We start from the raw sequence: 20,869 nt of genomic DNA on the forward strand, positions 1-20,869 counted from the left end.
GTAAGCACCAAAGCCCAGCTGATCAAATACTGGCTTGAGAAACTTGTACAGTTCTTTCTTTAAGACAGCCTGGCCCGTGGCCGGGCCCCGAGAGTAGTGAGACTCGAAGATCACTATAGGTATAAAGATAGCCTGGGGTCTGTTGGTAATTTATCCTTTTGTGTGAAGGGAGGACGTTGAAAAGTCCTGGTCCCTTCACAATTATTTAGCTTTTCATTGTGGGTGTTTTGCACTGTCTCCCGAGCCTCATATTTTCATGGGGAACAATTTGTGCTAACAGATTTGGGACCAGTCTTTCTAAAATTATCCAAATGTAGATTATAATGTAATGTACACTACGTTGCAAGGAGTACAAATCGAGGGATTTCAAATGTTCTCTGCACATTCTCCAGCTCTGTTGTGATTTACTTGTTGGCTAAACAACAAGTTTAGTTGCTAGTATATTCCATAGCGTTGTCTCTCACTATTATTACACTGGTCAGTACTTATTTTCTGGCCAGTGATATTACACCGATTTTACGGTAAGTTTGTGGTGCTGATTCCAAATATGTCTATCAGTTTTGCATGATTGACTCTAGTTTTTGATAAATTTGATATACCATTGAAAAATTTAAAAGATGTGAAAAGTATATTGATCAGGCGGAGCTAACTTACAGATAGTATTGAATTTGTGTTTTACATCATGCAAAAGTTAAATCATGTAATACATAATAGCACTTCATTCTGTATAATAACAGATTAACATAGTAAGATAATTCAGATACCATTAATTACTGCATTTGAAAGCGTTGGACGATTTTCTGTTAGTCATCGGCACAGTCCCGTTGGAGGCTCCAGCAGTAGTCTACCATCATGTGTGTGTTCCATCTGCCTTGATACCTTTCCTCCATCACCTTTATATCTTGATGGAACCTCTTCCCTTGTTCCTCACTGACCTCACCAAGATTATGTGGAAATCTGTGTAGGTGGCTATGAAGATAGTGTACCTTTATGCTCATATTAGTACTTAAATTTTTTAAGCTTGTCAACAAGTTTTGTACCAGTTCTTCATAATTGTCTGCCTTGTAATTATCCAAGAAGTTCTTGACAACTGACACATAACTACACCAGACAGAAACTTCAACACCATTCATACATTTTGCGAAATTAGAATCCTTGATGAGCTTTCGAATTTGGGGACCATCAAAGATTCCAGCTTTCAGTTTGACCATACTTAGCCCAGGGAACGACCTACAAATGTATTTGAAGCATTTTCCATCTTTATTCAAGACCTTAACGAATTGCTTCATTAGCCGTAACTTAATGTGGCAGAATAATGTTATCCCTGTCAACCATCAATGGCTCGTTAATATGTTTGCTGCACCTACAATCATGTTTTCTCTTGAGGGCCATGTCACTTTTGTCCAATGATCTGCCTTCGCCCTACTGTCCCACAGACAGATGAAACAAGGGTACGTTGTATATCCACTCTGTTGCCCAAGCAAGAAGTTTCCCCATCTTCAGATCAATACAAATAGACATCGTTTGCTCATGATAGCAAAGCTTCTGCAATACCATTTTTATATTTTCTTATTTTTCTTTTAAGTTTTGTTGAATGAGCAATTGGAAGAGATGCATATTGGTTACCATTGTGCAATAAGAAACATTTATGGCTTCTAATGGAGCTGTCTATAAACAGCCGCCAATCTCCTGGTCGATATTCAAGTCCCAGTCGAAGTAGTCCAGGGATGTTATTGCAGTATACAAGTTGTTCATCTTGGCTGAAGCAAGGAAGGAGTTCAACCTCTCTTGTCCGATAAGCTGTTGTTTTAACTTCTTGTTGTAGATAGTTCTTTTCTTTTATTCTGGGTGCTAAAAATTCTGATGCTTGGTTTGACAGTCTGACGCCACGTATCAGATCATTGTGGTCTTCTTAGGAAAACTGTTGAAATGCTTACTTCATATTTACTTCCACTGCTATCACCTGTGTTACATGCTAAACCCAGAGTTTCTTTAACACCTGACAACGGAAGGTCAGGCAGTGTTGTAAACACTGGTATGGTAACGTCTTCACTGTAAAGTAAAAGGACACAAGTGCAACTAATGTGACATTTATTGTGGCAACGTTTCGCTCTCCAGGAGCTTTATCAAGCCATTACAAACAATACATGGACACAGAGGGTATATAAAGGCTCAGAGTGAGGTGAATACTAGTGAGGTACCATTTCGATGTTCACTAGTGGTAGTAGTAGTAGTAGTAGTGGTAGTGACAAAAGCAATTAATTCGTACATGAGTAAAAGGATATAAAAGCTATTACTTGGGTAACATAAAAATAGGTTGGACAAATATAAACTGGAATGAGGCAGGTTGTTTCAGTGTTCACTCTCTGTGCTTTGTGTAGTATAACAGGAGAGACTATGTGATGGCCTCATTCCAGTTTATATTTGTCCAACCTATTTTTATGTTACCCAAGTAATAGCTTTTATATCCTTTTACTCATGTACGAATTAATTGCTTTTGTCACTACCACTACTACTACTACTACTACCACTAGTGAACATCGAAATGGTACCTCACTAGTATTCACCTCACTCTGAGCCTTTATATACCCTCTGTGTCCATGTATTGTTTGTAATGGCTTGATAAAGCTCCTGGAGAGCGAAACGTTGCCACAATAAATGTCACATTAGTTGCACTTGTGTCCTTTTACTTTACATATTGTCGGTAATTCTACCAACTTTATTACAACGTCTTCACTGCTATCACCTGTGTTACATCCTAAACCCAGAGTTTCTTTAATACCTGACAACGGAAGGTCAGGCAGTGTTGTAAACACTGGTATGGTAACGTCTTCACTGTGTGGCACAGTGATCCTTGATGACTCAAAGTCACGATATTCCCACTTGACTTTATTGTATCGATTAAAACCTTACACATTCACCATACAGAAATAACAATCATCATGGTGGTTTTTTGACTCTCTCTCTCCACACCATAGACACACCCAAGTTTAAACTTGGGTGTGCCTATGGTGTGGAGAGAGCCTACTGTTCTACACAGGTTTTGCAGACCACATAGGGAGCCCAAGACTTGTCTTGTTCTCCAAGCGCCACTACAAAATAAGCAAGATAAGCTTGTTTTACAAAATTGATCTTTTGTTTTATTTTTGCGAAGATTATTCGCCACAAATGTAGCAAAATGCATTGTGATTGTTTAAGCAGACTCTTCGTGAAGAGCTCACGTTTATCTGGATAAAATGACAAAATAAATGCCACCATATTGTCACGTGGTCGTTATTGATAAACTCCTTTCGTTAAATATTTAATAGTTTAAAAGTAAAATTTTAATCTTTGTTAAAACTATCTGTATATAGAAATTGTCACTACATACACACGCGTTATGGCTAAGTTCCCCATGAAGGGTAAGTATGTAGTATCTCATAAGCCAGAGCCAATTTGAAAAACCTACTGACATTTTCGAATTCCACAATCCCAAAATACCTTCAAATAGCTTTGGCAACCATTTTTTTCGTTGACCAGTGTTATTATTATTATTATTATTATTATTGTTATTATTATTTGTATGAAACGTAGGGGTGAGCGCTTAACCTGTAAGGTCACACACAGCCTGAGTCATTAGAGGTAATCAGGTTCCATTTGAGGAAGAGGATGGGGGGGGGGGCCTCAGTTCCCTGGGGCACGAGCAGGAAGACACTCTACCTTTAGGGACTGTCCCTCACATCCTGTCCATTATAGCTGAACAGTCACACTGTTGCTGGTGTCAGCCTGCATGATTGTATAGAGACCCTCCTCTCTCCCAGGCTTACTTACAAAGGAACATTGCTGGAAATGCTTAAGTTGTTCCTCTAAGTTAACCAAACTTGTCCTAAACGGTCCCAGGTCAGGCCTTCCGGTTGCTGACATGATCAGTCATGCTGTTTGTGCCAGTTACAATACAATCCAGTGTGACCCAGCATGACTCAGAAGTCACTTGCAAGTTTCTGGGAAACACTAAACATTCTCAGAGGACGAGAATGATGTCATAACATAACATAAGACATAAGAACATAAGAAAGGAGGAACACTGCAGGAGGCCTGCTGGCCCATACTAGGCAGGTCCTTTACAATTCATCCCACTAACAAAACATTTGCCCAACCCAATTTTCAATGCCACCCAAGAAATAAGCTCTGATGTGAAAGTCCCACTCAAATCCAACCCCTCCCACTCATGTATTTATCCAACCTAAATTTGAAACTACCCAAAGTCCCTGCCTCAATAACCCAACTAGGTAGACTGTTCCACTCATCAACTACCCTATTTCCAAACCAATACTTTCCTATGTCCTTTCTAAATCTAAACTTATCTAATTTAAATCCATTACTGCGGGTTCTCTCTTGGAGAGACATCCTCAAGACCTTATTAATATCCCCTTTATTAATACCTATCTTCCACTTATACACTTCGATCAGGTCTCCCCTCATTCTTCGTCTAACAAGTGAATGTAACTTAAGAGTCTTCAATCTTTCTTCATAAGGAAGATTTCTAATGCTAGGTATTAATTTAGTCATCCTACGCTGAATGTTTTCTAACGAATTTATGTCCATTTTGTAATACGGAGACCAGAACTGAGCTGCATAATCTAGGTGAGGCCTTACTAATGATGTATAAAGCTGCAGTATGACCTCTGGACTTCTGTTGCTTACACTTCTTGATATAAATCCCAGTAATCTATTTGCCTTATTACGTACGCTTAGGCATTGCCGAAGACTGCGTGTTGTTTTAATATGTAGTTCGTCAGTTTTGGACAGTGGTCCAGAACTGACCGAACCGTCTTTATACAGTTCCCCACTTAGGTGCAGATTTTAATAATAATAATAATAATAATAATAATAATAATAATAATAATAACAATATCTGTATTTACTACAAGTACATGTACATGGTATACAGGCCTAGCTGACATTAATGACGTACTACTATATAGAAAGCCCCTTGTTATGTAAAGTAAAAGGATACAAGTGCAACTAATGTGACATTGTGGCAACGTTTCGCTCTCCAGGAGCTTTATCAAGCCATTACTAATGGCTTTATCAAGCCATTACTAATGGCTTGATAAAGCTCCTGGAGAGCGAAACGTTGCCACAATAAATGTCACATTAGTTGCACTTGTGTCCTTTTACTTTACATATTGTCGGTAATTCTACCAACTTCATTACAGCCCCTTGTTATGCTGAGCATTTCGGGCAGATTAGGTCAGTGTCCCAGAATGCGACCCACACCAGTCGACTAACACCCATTTTACTGATGGGGAACATAGGCAACAGGTATAAAGAAACATGCCCAATGTTTCTACCCTGGCTGGGAATGGAACTCAGGCCCTCGCCTTGTGAAGCGAGAGCTTGAGCCACCAGGCCACCGGAGCCTGGGTTAAGTGTGATCAGTTACACCAAAGATGTGTACCTCAATCGTGGGTTTAGGTGTGATTTGTAGCAGGCAGTTAACATGACGCGAGGCCACACATCTACAATGGGTCGTTAAAGCTTGGTCGTTAAGTGTGTAATTGCCAGAAAAGACCGAACACGTGACAGATTGTAGTGCAGTGAGAGGCTAGATCAGGTGTGTTATACCAGGTGTGAGTTATACCAGACCTGTGTTCAACCAGATGTAAGCTGGACCAGGGGTCAGTTCACCAGGTGTAAGTTGGACCAGGGCTAAGTTACACCCGGTGTAAGTTAGACCAGGGATGCGTCACACCGGGTGTAAGCTAGACCAGGGATGAGTTACACCAGGTGAATGTTAGACCAGGGATGAGTTACACCAGGTGTAAGTTAGACCAGGGATGAGTTACACCAGGTGTAAGTTAGACCAGGGATGAGTTACACCAGGTGTAAGTTAGACCAGTGATGAGTTACACCAGGTATAATTTAGACCAGTGATGAGTTACACCAGGTGTAAGTTAGACCAGGGATGAGTTACACCAGGTGTAAGTTAGATCAGGGATTAGTTACACCCGGTGTAAGTTAGACCAGGGATGAGTTACACCAGGTGTAAGTTAGACCAGGGATGAGTTACACCAGGTGTAAGTTAGACCAGGGATGAGTTACACCAGGTGTAAGTTAGACCAGGGATGAGTTACACCAGGTGTAAGTTAGACCAGGGATGAGTTACACCAGGTGTAAGTTAGACCAGGGATGAGTTACACCAGGTGTAAGTTAGACCAGGGATGAGTTACACCAGGTGTAAGTTAGACCAGGGATGAGTTACACCAGGTGTAAGTTAGACCAGGGATGAGTTACACCAGGTGTAAGTTAGACCAGGGATGAGTTACACCAGGTGTAAGTTAGACCAGGGATGAGTTACACCAGGTGTAAGTTAGACCAGGGATGAGTTACACCAGGTGTAAGTTAGACCAGTGATGAGTTACACCAGGTATAATTTAGAACAGTGAGTTACACCAGGTGTAAGTTAGACCAGGGATGAGTTACACCAGGTGTAAGTTAGATCAGGGATTAGTTACACCAGGTGTAAGTTAGATCAGGGATGAGTTACACCAGGTGTAAGTTAGACCAGTGATTAGTTACACAAGGTATAATATAGACCAGTGAGTTACACCAGGTGTAAGTTAGACCAGGGATGAGCTACACCAGGTGTAAGTTAGACCAGGGATTAGTTACACCAGGTGTAAGTTAGACCAGGGATGAGTTACACCAGGTGTAAGTTAGACCAGTGATGAGTTACACCAGGTATAATTTAGACCAGTGAGTTACACCAGGTGTAAGTTAGACCAGGGATGAGTTACACCAGGTGTAAGTTAGACCAGGGATGAGTTACACCAGGTGTAAGTTAGACCAGGGATGAGTTACACCAGGTGTAAGTTAGACCAGGGATGAGTTACACCAGGTGTAAGTTAGACCAGGGATGAGTTACACCAGGTGTAAGTTAGACCAGGGATGAGTTACACCAGGTGTAAGTTAGACCAGGGATGAGTTACACCAGGTGTAAGTTAGACCAGGGATGAGTTACACCAGGTGTAAGATCAGGGATTAGTTACACCAGGTGTAAGTTAGATCAGGGATGAGTTACACCAGGTGTAAGTTAGATCAGGGATTAGTTACACCAGGTGTAAGTTAGACCAGGGATGAGTTACACCAGCTGTATGTTAGACCAGGGATGAGTTACACCAGGTGTAAGTTAGACCAGGGATGAGTTACACCAGGTGTATGTTAGACCAGGATGAGTTACACCAGGTGTATGTTAGACCAGGGATGAGTTACACCAGGTGTAAATTAGACCATGGATGAGTTACACCAGGTGTAAGTTAGACCAGGGATGAGTTACACCAGGTGTAAGTTAGACCAGAGATGAGTTACACCAGGTGTAAGTTAGACCAGGGATGAGTTACACCAGGTGTAAGTTAGACCAAGGATGAGTTACACCAGGTGTAAGTTAGACCAGGGATGAGTTACACCAATTGTAAGTTAGACCAGGGATGAGTTACACCAGGTGTAAGTTAGACCAGGGATGAGTTACATCAGGTGTAAGTTAGACCAGTGAGTTACACCAGGTGTAAATTAGACCAGGGATGAGTTACACCAGGTGTAAGTTAGACCAGGGATGAGTTACACCAGGTGTAAGTTAGACCAGGGATGAGTTACACCAGGTGTAAGTTAGACCAGGAATGAGTTACACCAGGTGTAAGTTCAGGGATGAGTTACACCAGGTGTAAGTTAGACCAGTGATGAGTTACCAGGTATAATTTAGACCAGTGAGTTACACCAGGTGTAAGTTAGACCAGGGATGAGTTACACCAGGTGTAAGTTAGATCAGGGATTGGTTACACCATTTGTAAGTTAGATCAGGGATGAGTTACACCAGGTGTAAGTTAGATCAGGGATTAGTTACATCAGGTGTAAGTTAGACCAGGGGTGAGTTACACCAGGTGTATGTTAGACCAGGGATGAGTTACACCAGGTGTATGTTAGACCAGGGATGAGTTACACCAGGTGTAAGTTAGACCAGGGATGAGTTACACCAGGTGTAAGTTAGACCAGGGATGAGTTTCACCAGGTGTAAGTTAGACCAGGGATGAGTTACACCAGGTGTATGTTAGACCAGTGATGAGTTACACCAGGTATAATTTAGACCAGTGAGTTACACCAGGTGTAAGTTAGACCAGGGATGAGTTACACCAGGTGTAAGTTAGATCAGGGATTAGTTACACCAGGTGTAAGTTAGATCAGGGATGAGTTACACCAGGTGTAAGTTAGATCAGGGATTAGTTACACCAGGTGTAAGTTAGACCAGGGATGAGTTACACCAGGTGTATGTTAGACCAGGATGAGTTACACCAGGTGTATGTTAGACCAGGAATGAGTTACACTAGGTGTAAGTTAGACCAGGGATGAGTTACACCAGGTGTAAGTTAGACCAGGGATGTGTTACACCAGGTGTAAGTTAGACCAGGGATGAGTTACACCAGGTGTAAGTTAGACCAGGGATGAGTTACACCAGGTGTAAGTTAGACCAGGGATGAGTTACACCAGGTGTAAGTTAGACCAGGGATGAGTTACACCAGGTGTAAGTTAGACCAAGGATGAGTTACAGCAGGTGTAAGTTAGACCAGGGATGAGTTACACCAATTGTAAGTTAGACCAGGGATGAGTTACACCAGGTGTAAGTTAGACCAGGGATGAGTTACACCAGGTGTAAGTTAGACCAGGGATGAGTTACATCAGGTGTAAGTTAGACCAGGGATGAGTTACACCAGGTGTAAGTTAGACCAGGGATGAGTTACACCAGGTGTAAGTTAGACCAGAGATGAGTTACACTAGGTGTATGTTAGACCAGGGATGAGTTACACCAGGTGTAAGTTAGACCAAGGATGAGTTACACCAGGTGTAAGTTAGACCAGGGATGAGTTACACCAATTGTAAGTTAGACCAGGGATGAGTTACACCAGGTGTAAGTTAGACTAGGGATGAGTTACACCAGGTGTAAGTTAGACCAGGGATGAGTTACATCAGGTGTAAGTTAGACCAGGGATGAGTTACACCAGGTGTAAGTTAGACCAAGGATGAGTTACACCAGGTGTAAGTTAGACCAGGGATGAGTTACACCAGGTGTAAGTTAGACCAGGGATGAGTTACACCAGGTGTAAGTTAGATCAGGGATTGGTTACACCAGGTGTAAGTTAGATCAGGGATGAGTTACACCAGGTGTAAGTTAGATCAGGGATTAGTTACATCAGGTGTAAGTTAGACCAGGGGTGAGTTACACCAGGTGTATGTTAGACCAGGGATGAGTTACACCAGGTGTATGTTAGACCAGGGATGAGTTACACCAGGTGTAAGTTAGACCAGGGATGAGTTACACCAGGTATAAGTTAGACCAGGGATGAGTTTCACCAGGTGTAAGTTAGACCAGGGATGAGTTACACCAGGTGTATGTTAGACCAGTGATGAGTTACACCAGGTATAATTTAGACCAGTGAGTTACACCAGGTGTAAGTTAGACCAGGGATGAGTTACACCAGGTGTAAGTTAGATCAGGGATTAGTTACACCAGGTGTAAGTTAGATCAGGGATGAGTTACACCAGGTGTAAGTTAGATCAGGGATTAGTTACACCAGGTGTAAGTTAGACCAGGGATGAGTTACACCAGGTGTATGTTAGACCAGGATGAGTTACACCAGGTGTATGTTAGACCAGGGATGAGTTACACTAGGTGTAAGTTAGACCAGGGATGAGTTACACCAGGTGTAAGTTAGACCAGGGATGAGTTACACCAGGTGTAAGTTAGACCAGGGATGAGTTACACCAGGTGTAAGTTAGACCAGGGATGAGTTACACCAGGTGTTAGACCAGGGATGAGTTACACCAGGTGTAAGTTAGACCAGGGATGAGTTACACCAGGTGTAAGTTAGACCAAGGATGAGTTACAGCAGGTGTAAGTTAGACCAGGGATGAGTTACACCAATTGTAAGTTAGACCAGGGATGAGTTACACCAGGTGTAAGTTAGACCAGGGATGAGTTACACCAGGTGTAAGTTAGACCAGGGATGAGTTACATCAGGTGTAAGTTAGACCAGGGATGAGTTACACCAGGTGTAAGTTAGACCAGGGATGAGTTACACCAGGTGTAAGTTAGACCAGAGATGAGTTACACCAGGTGTATGTTAGACCAGGGATGAGTTACACCAGGTGTAAGTTAGACCAAGGATGAGTTACACCAGGTGTAAGTTAGACCAGGGATGAGTTACACCAATTGTAAGTTAGACCAGGGATGAGTTACACCAGGTGTAAGTTAGACTAGGGATGAGTTACACCAGGTGTAAGTTAGACCAGGGATGAGTTACATCAGGTGTAAGTTAGACCAGGGATGAGTTACACCAGGTGTAAGTTAGACCAAGGATGAGTTACACCAGGTGTAAGTTAGACCAGGGATGAGTTACACCAGGTGTAAGTTAGACCAGGGATGAGTTACACCAGGTGTAAGTTAGACCAGGGATGAGTTACACCAGGTGTAAGTTAGACCAGGGATGAGTTACACCAGGTGTAAGTTAGACCAGGGATGAGTTTCACCAGGTGTAAGTTAGACCAGGGATGAGTTACACCAGGTGTATGTTAGACCAGTGATGAGTTACACCAGGTATAATTTAGACCAGTGAGTTACACCAGGTGTAAGTTAGACCAGGGATGAGTTACACCAGGTGTAAGTTAGATCAGGGATTAGTTACACCAGGTGTAAGTTAGATCAGGGATGAGTTACACCAGGTGTAAGTTAGATCAGGGATTAGTTACACCAGGTGTAAGTTAGACCAGGGATGAGTTACACCAGGTGTATGTTAGACCAGGATGAGTTACACCAGGTGTATGTTAGACCAGAGATGAGTTACACCAGGTGTAAGTTAGACCAGGGATGAGTTACACCAGGTGTATGTTAGACCAGGATGAGTTACACCAGGTGTATGTTAGACCAGAGATGAGTTACACCAGGTGTAAGTTAGACCAGGGATGAGTTACACCAGGTGTAAGTTAGACCAGGGATGAGTTTTACCAGGTGTAAGTTAGACCAGGGATGAGTTACACCAGGTGTAAGTTAGACCAGGGATGAGTTACACTAGGTGTAAGTTAGACCAGGGATGAGTTACACCAGGTGTAAGTTAGACCAGGGATGAGTTACAGCAGGTGTAAGTTAGACCAAGGATGAGTTACACCAGGTGTAAGTTAGACCAGGGATGAGTTACACCAATTGTAAGTTAGACCAGGGATGAGTTACACCAGGTGTAAGTTAGACCAGGGATGAGTTACATCAGGTGTAAGTTAGACCAGGGATGAGTTACACCAGGTGTAAGTTAGACCAGGGATGAGTTACATCAGGTGTAAGTTAGACCAGGGATGAGTTACACCAGGTGTAAGTTAGACCAGGGATGAGTTACACCAGGTGTAAGTTAGACCAGGGATGAGTTACAGCAGGTGTAAGTTAGACCAAGGATGAGTTACACCAGGTGTAAGTTAGACCAGGGATGAGTTACACCAATTGTAAGTTAGACCAGGGATGAGTTACACCAGGTGTAAGTTAGACCAGGGATGAGTTACATCAGGTGTAAGTTAGAGCAGGGATGAGTTACACCAGGTGTAAGTTAGAGAAGGGATGAGTTACACCAGGTGTAAGTTAGACCAGAGATGAGTTACACCAGGTGTAAGTTAGACCAGGGATGAGTTACACCAGGTGTAAGTTAGACCAAGGATGAGTTACACCAGGTGTAAGTTAGACCAGGGATGAGTTACACCAATTGTAAGTTAGACCAGGGATGAGTTACACCAGGTGTAAGTTAGACTAGGGATGAGTTACACCAGGTGTAAGTTAGACCAGGGATGAGTTACATCAGGTGTAAGTTAGACCAGGGATGAGTTACACCAGGTGTAAGTTAGACCAAGGATGGGTTACACCAGGTGTAAGTTAGACCAGGGATGAGTTACACCAGGTGTAAGTTAGACCAGGGATGAGTTTCACCAGGTGTAAGTTAGACCAGGGATGAGTTTTACCAGGTGTAAGTTAGACCAGGGATGAGTTACACCAGGTGTAAGTTAGACCAGGGATGAGTTACACTAGGTGTAAGTTAGACCAGGGATGAGTTACACCAGGTGTAAGTTAGACCAGGGATGAGTTACAGCAGGTGTAAGTTAGACCAAGGATGAGTTACACCAGGTGTAAGTTAGACCAGGGATGAGTTACACCAATTGTAAGTTAGACCAGGGATGAGTTACACCAGGTGTAAGTTAGACCAGGGATGAGTTACATCAGGTGTAAGTTAGACCAGGGATGAGTTACACCAGGTGTAAGTTAGACCAGGGATGAGTTACATCAGGTGTAAGTTAGACCAGGGATGAGTTACACCAGGTGTAAGTTAGACCAGGGATGAGTTACACCAGGTGTAAGTTAGACCAGGGATGAGTTACAGCAGGTGTAAGTTAGACCAAGGATGAGTTACACCAGGTGTAAGTTAGACCAGGGATGAGTTACACCAATTGTAAGTTAGACCAGGGATGAGTTACACCAGGTGTAAGTTAGACCAGGGATGAGTTACATCAGGTGTAAGTTAGACCAGGGATGAGTTACACCAGGTGTAAGTTAAACCAGGGATGAGTTACACCAGGTGTAAGTTAGACCAGAGATGAGTTACACCAGGTGTAAGTTAGACCAGGGATGAGTTACACCAGGTGTAAGTTAGACCAAGGATGAGTTACACCAGGTGTAAGTTAGACCAGGGATGAGTTACACCAATTGTAAGTTAGACCAGGGATGAGTTACACCAGGTGTAAGTTAGACTAGGGATGAGTTACACCAGGTGTAAGTTAGACCAGGGATGAGTTACATCAGGTGTAAGTTAGACCAGGGATGAGTTACACCAGGTGTAAGTTAGACCAAGGATGAGTTACACCAGGTGTAAGTTAGACCAGGGATGAGTTACACCAGGTGTAAGTTAGACCAGGGATGAGTTACACCAGGTGTAAGTTAGACCAGGGATGAGTTACACCAGGTGTAAGTTAGACCAGGGATGAGTTACACCAGGTGTAAGTTAGACCAGGGATGAGTTACACCAGGTGTAAGTTAGACCAGGGATGAGTTACACCAGGTGTAAGTTAGACCAGGGATGAGTTACACCAGGTGTAAGTTAGACCAGGGATGAGTTACACCAGGTGTAAGTTAGACCAGGGATGAGTTACACCAGGTGTAAGTTAGACCAGGGATGAGTTACACCAGGTGTACGTTAGACCAGTGATGAGTTACACTAGGTGTAAGTTAGACCAGGGATGAGTTACACCAGGTGTACGTTAGACCAGTGATGAGTTACACTAGGTGTAAGTTAGACGAGGGATGAGTTACACCAGGTGTAAGACCAGGGATGAGTTACACCAGGTGTAAGACCAGGGATGAGTTACACCAGGTGTAAGACCAGGGATGAGTTACACCAGGTGTAAGTTAGACCAGGAATGAGTTACACCAGGTGTAAGTTAGACCAGGGATGAGTTACACCAGGTGTAAGTTAGACCAGGAATGAGTTACACCAGGTGTAAGTTAGACCAGGGATGAGTTACGCCAGGTGTAAGTTAGACCAGGGATGAGTTACATCAGGGATAAAGCGAGAACTTTGGATAGCTTGACAAAATCCGTTAGACAGGTGACTGGTTGAGTGATGGTGGATGTCGTCAGTTCGACCTGCCTGGCCTAGTAGGCCTGCTGCATTCCTTCTCTATGTTCATTTTGCACATACTGGGTCCAGGGACTGAAAGGGTTGAGGGAAGCAGTGGTGTGTGTGTGTGTGTGTGTATCAACATTGAGTTGTGTGCGCTATCTTATCACAACACGAACTGTTATCCTACTCTCTTATCTTACACAATTGAACGTATATTGATTTGTATCGCCATATTAACTCTAAAGATCGATCGAGCCTACATTTTTAGAGACATGAGACGGATAGAGAGACTTAATACACGGGCAGGTCACTTAATAGAGAGGCAGATACATTTCTCCTTGGAGAGGCAGGCATCGTGGGCTAACCTCGCCCGTTATTCCAGCCTCAACACAAGTTCTCTATCGTGTGTGAGAGAGAGAGAGAGAGAGAAAGGGAGGGAGGGAGGTTGGTAGGCAGTGATGGGGACGCTTATATTTCGGTGAAGCGCTAAATCCTCGTGGGTCATCCAGTACAATGTTTGTTTTCGGAGCAGCCAGGCTGTGGGTGATTAGTGGGCAGTGCCCCATAGCCTGAGGTAACATCCCGTTTTCTTTAGCACTAATCTATCACATCTACTGCACACCAAATTACCACAAACACACCTCATCTACCACATAATCAAATTACGTCTACCCCATGCCAGATCACATCTACCACATGCCACACTACATCTACCACATGCCACACATCTACCACATGCCACACTACATCTACCACATGCCACACATCTACCACATGCCACACTACATCTACCACATGCCACACATCTACCACATGCCACACTACATCTACCACAGGCCACACTACATCTACCACATGCCACACTACATCTACCACATGCCACACTACATCTACCACATGCCACACTACATCTACCACATGCCACACTACATCTACCACATGCCACACTACATCTACCACATGCCACACTACATCTACCACATGCCACACTACATCTACCGCATGCCACACATCTACCACATGCCACACTACATTTACCACATGCCACACTACATCTACCACATGCCACACTACATCTACCACATGCCACACTACATCTACCACAGGCCACACTACATCTACCACATGCCACACTACATCTACCACATGCCACACTACATCTACCACATGCCACACTACATCTACCACATGCCACACATCTACCACATGCCACACTACATCTACCACATGCCACACAACATCTACCACATGCCACACTACATCTACCACATGCCACACTACATCTACCACATGCCACACTACATCTACCACATGCCACACTACATCTACCACATGCCACACTACATCTACCACATGCCACACTACATCTACCACATGCCACTACATCTACCACGTGCCACACTACATCTACCACATGCCACACTACATACCACATGCCAGATCACATCTACCACATGCCACACTACATCTACCACATGCCAGATCACATCTACCACATGCCACACTACATCTACCACATGCCAGATCACATCTACCACATGCCACACTACATCTACTACATGCCACACTACATCTACCACATGCCACACTACATCTACCACATGCCACACTACATCTACCACATGCCACACTACATCTACCACATGCCAGATCACATCTACCACATGCCACACTACATCTACCACATGCCAGATCACATCTACCACATGCCACTCTACATCTACCACATGCCACACTACATCTACCACATGCCACACTACATCTACCACATGCCACACTACATCTACCACATGCCAGATCACATCTACCACATGCCACACTACATCTACCACATGCCAGATCACATCTACCACATGCCACACTACATCTACCACATGCCACACTACATCTACCACATGCCACACTACATCTACCACATGCCACACTACATCTACCACATGCCAGATCACATCTACCACATGCCACACTACTTCTACCACATGCCACACTACATCTACCACATGCCACACTACATCTACCACATGCCACACTACATCTATCACATACCACACTACATCTACCACATGCCACACTACATCTACCACATGCCACACTACATCTATCACATACCACACTACATCTACCACATGCCACACTACATCTACCGCATGCCACACATCTACCACATGCCACACTACATCTACCACAGGCCACACTACATCTACCACATGCCACACTACATCTACCACATGCCACACTACATCTACCACATGCCACACTACATCTACCACATGCCACACTACATCTACCACATGCCATACTACATCTACCACATGCCACACTACATCTACCACATGCCACACTACATCTACCACATGCCACACTACATCTACCACATGCCACACTACATCTACCACAGGCCACACTACATCTACCACATGCCACACTACATCTACCACATGCCACACTACATCTACCACATGCCACACTACATCTACCACATGCCACACTACATCTACCACATGCCACACTACATCTACCACATGCCACACTACATCTACCACATGCCACACTACATCTATCACATACCACACTACATCTACCACATGCCACACTACATCTACCACATGCCACACTACATCTACCGCATGCCACACATCTACCACATGCCACACTACATCTACCACATGCCACACTACATCTACCACATGCCACACTACATCTACCACATGCCACACTACATCTACCACATGCCACACTACATCTACCACATGCCACACTACATCTACCACATGCCAGATCACATCTACCACATGCCACACTACATCTACTACATGCCACACTACATCTACCACATGCCACACTACATCTACCACATGCCACACTACATCTACCACATGCCACACTACATCTACCACATGCCAGATCACATCTACCACATGCCACACTACATCTACCACATGCCAGATCACATCTACCACATGCCACTCTACATCTACCACATGCCACACTACATCTACCACATGCCACACTACATCTACCACATGCCACACTACATCTACCACATGCCAGATCACATCTACCACATGCCACACTACATCTACCACATGCCAGATCACATCTACCACATGCCACACTACATCTACCACATGCCACACTACATCTACCACATGCCACACTACATCTACCACATGCCACACTACATCTACCACATGCCAGATCACATCTACCACATGCCACACTACTTCTACCACATGCCACACTACATCTACCACATGCCACACTACATCTACCACATGCCACACTACATCTATCACATACCACACTACATCTACCACATGCCACACTACATCTACCACATGCCACACTACATCTATCACATACCACACTACATCTACCACATGCCACACTACATCTACCGCATGCCACACATCTACCACATGCCACACTACATCTACCACAGGCCACACTACATCTACCACATGCCACACTACATCTACCACATGCCACACTACATCTACCACATGCCACACTACATCTACCACATGCCACACTACATCTACCACATGCCATACTACATCTACCACATGCCACACTACATCTACCACATGCCACACTACATCTACCACATGCCACACTACATCTACCACATGCCACACTACATCTACCACAGGCCACACTACATCTACCACATGCCACACTACATCTACCACATGCCACACTACATCTACCACATGCCACACTACATCTACCACATGCCACACTACATCTACCACATGCCACACTACATCTACCACATGCCACACTACATCTACCACATGCCACACTACATCTATCACATACCACACTACATCTACCACATGCCACACTACATCTACCACATGCCACACTACATCTACCGCATGCCACACATCTACCACATGCCACACTACATCTACCACATGCCACACTACATCTACCACATGCCACACTACATCTACCACATGCCACACTACATCTACCACATGCCACACTACATCTACCACATGCCACACTACATCTACCACATGCCACACTACATCTACCACATGCCACACTACATCTACCACATGCCACACTACATCTACCACATGCCAGATCACATCTACCACATGCCACACTACATCTACCACATGCCACACTACCGGAGCTGTGTTGGGACACTAAAAGTAGAGGCATTAAATCACTTAACGTAATTTAATAAATAAAACATATACCTAGAGAGGGTTTCGGGGGTCAACGCCCCCGCGGCGAGACTGGGCCGTGGTATAATGTCGTGCTGAATAGGTAAAACTGGTCAGTTAGCAAGAACTCGTTTAAAATTAAGTCCTTTCTAAAATTTTCTCTTGTGCATTTAAATGTATACTTTTTCATTTATGTTAATATAAAAAAATGATTTTGTACCAAAAGAACCTTAGGAAACTTACCTAACCTTATTATAACTAATGCAATTTAATGTAGCCTAATTCGAGTAAATGTATTTTATACAAGTTTACAATAATTTACTAATAAACAATAAAATATTTTTCTTTGTTAGATTCTGAATGATTCTTTGCGAAATTATAGCATACACAAATTTTCGCTTCCTCTATTCGGCAAGAAGTTCGTTGCTATTTAAGCCAAAATCGGAAGTTTTATTTATTCGGCCCCTAAAGTGAGGTTCCTTGACGCTGGTGAGGGGCTCTTGATCTACGGAGTTGGATTTGTGCTCCGGTTCCCTGGATTGAACCTAAATACCTTCCATCTCCCCCCATGCGCTGTATAATCCTACGGCATTAGCGCTCCCCCATAATTATAATAATAATACTTATTCGGCACGACATTATGTATGTATATACATACGTGTATGTGTGTGTGTGTGTGTGTGTGTGTGTGTGTGCGTGCGTGCGTGCGTGCGTGCGTTTGTGCGTGTGTGCATAATTACTATGTGTGTTTATGTGTTTGTAAAACTAACATTATCTTTTCTGTTACAGACAAAGGTTGGTGTGAGGGATGACTGTACCTGTGGTGTTTACCAACACTTCTGCTGAGGGTGAGTGTTTGTGTGTGTTAGAGGGAAGTAAGGAGTAGCAGTGTGACACTTTATCCCCTGGTTAGGAGGAACCTCCTAGCCTGGGATGCACTGCGTGTATCAGAGGGTGATGCTCGTCCTGGGTCGGAGGTTAACTATGTCCGTGCCTGTGCCTCAGTGTGTGCTACCTTGTCCTGAGTAGCAGGTTACCTACGTCAATTTCTACTAGATGCGGGTTGACCCTATATACCTGTTTAGAGGAACGCTGTAGGCAGGTGGTGGTAAGGCGGCGTTGCCAGAGTACTAACTGTACTGTTGACCATTGGATTCTACAGGGGATTGTTGTGTTGGATTCTACCGGGGATTGTTGCATTGGATTCTACCGGGGATTGTGACGTTGAATTCTACCGGGAATTGTAACAAATGTGATTGCTCAGGCACTTTGAGCTATAAATATAATCATAATTGTGACAGCTGTGATAGACACAGGATTATGTCATGTGTAAACCTACCTGTAGTTTCTTGTATCATTACCCCCGGTCTGGGTCCTAGACCAGGCCTGCTAGTTATTAATGACCTGGTGAATAGGACTGTTGGTGCTAGTGAAGTAACACCGTTCTGTTGATTCCTAAGTTATACCGAAGCATTTTTAATCGAAATCAGTCTTGTATACTACATAGTATGTGAGGGTTCCCTGCTTCATTCATACACGTATGTATATGAATACTGTGTTGAGGTTTCCCTGCTTCATTCATACACGTATGTATATGAATACTGTGTTGAGGTTTCCCTGCTTCATTCATACTCGTATGTATATGAATACTGTGTTGAGGTTTCCCTGCTTCATTCATACACGTATGTATATGAATACTGTGTTGAGGTTTCCCTGCTTCATTCATACTCGTATGTATATGAATACTGTGTTGAGGTTTCCCTGCTTCATTCATACACGTATGTATATGAATACTGTGTTGAGGTTTCCCTGCTTCATTCATACTCGTATGTATATGAATACTGTGTTGAGGTTTCCCTGCTTCATTCATACTCGTATGTATATGAATACTGTGTTGAGGTTTCCCTGCTTCATTCATACTCGTATGTATATGAATACTGTGTTGAGGTTTCCCTGCTTCATTCATACTCGTATGTATATGAATACTGTGTTGAGGTTTCCCTGCTTCATTCATACTCGTATGTATATGAATACTGTGTTCAGGTTTCCCTGCTTCATTCATACTCGTATGTATATGAATACTGTGTTCAGGTTTCCCTGTTTATGGTGTATATTGAATCTGCATAAGTTTATGGAAGGTAACATGTCTTCAGTGTGTGTGTGTGTGTATACCAACCTACGTATATGTACTCACCTATATGTGGTTGCAAGGGTCGATTTATAGCTCCTGGCCCCGCCTCTTCACTGGTCGATACTAAGTCATCCTCTCCCTGCTCCATGAGCTTTATCATACCTCTTCTTAAAGCTCTGTATGGAATTTGCCTCCACTACCTCATTCTCCAGATTATTCCACTTCCTGACAACTCTAAGGCTAAAGAAATACTTCCTAACATACCTATGACTCATCTGGGTTTTCAGTTTCCATTTGTGGCCCCTTGTTCGTGTATCCCATTTCTGAAACATTCGAGCCCTGTCCACCTTATCAATTCCTCTCAGTATTTTATATGTCGTTATCATGTCCCCCCTAACCCTCCTATCTAGTATCATCAGGTTGAGTTCACTTAACCTCTCCTCGTAAGTCATGCCCTTCAGTTCTGGGACTAATCTTGTTGCAAACGTTTGTACTTTCTCCAATTTCTTGACGTGTTTGACCAGGTGTGGGTTCCATACTGGTGCTGCTTACTCCAACATGGGCCTGACATACACGGTGTACAGTGTCGTGAATGACTCCTTTAGATGTCGAAATGCTATTCTCAGGTTTGCCAGGTGCCCATATGCTGCAGTGGTTATTTGGTTGATGTTCGCTTCAGGGGACATGCTCGGTATAATGCTCTCTCCAAGATCCTTTTCCTTAAGTGAAGTTTGCAGCTTTTAACCCCCCCCCCCAGCCTGTACTCCATCTGCGGTCTTCTTTGTCCTTCCCCAAACTTCATAGCTTTGCACTTGCTGAGGTTAAACTCGAGGAGCCATTTGTTGGACCAAGCTTGCAGCCAGTTCAGATCCCCTTGT

At 43.6% G+C, this 20,869-nt stretch overlaps 1 protein-coding gene across 1 annotated transcript in view; it reads left to right on the plus strand.

Moving 5' to 3' along the window:
* LOC138851044 (uncharacterized) overlaps nucleotides 1–20,869 on the plus strand; it is a 195,927-nt gene that overhangs the window by 141,316 nt on the left and 33,742 nt on the right. The window contains exon 2 of the mRNA XM_070093554.1: nucleotides 18,650–18,708. Within this exon, the coding sequence (XP_069949655.1) occupies nucleotides 18,650–18,706 (57 nt within the window). The 3' untranslated portion in view covers nucleotides 18,707–18,708. The remainder of the gene's footprint in view (nucleotides 1–18,649; nucleotides 18,709–20,869) is intronic.

The sequence above is a fragment of the Cherax quadricarinatus genome, chromosome 43, assembly GCF_038502225.1.
Source record: "Cherax quadricarinatus isolate ZL_2023a chromosome 43, ASM3850222v1, whole genome shotgun sequence".
NCBI lineage: Eukaryota > Metazoa > Arthropoda > Malacostraca > Decapoda > Parastacidae > Cherax > Cherax quadricarinatus.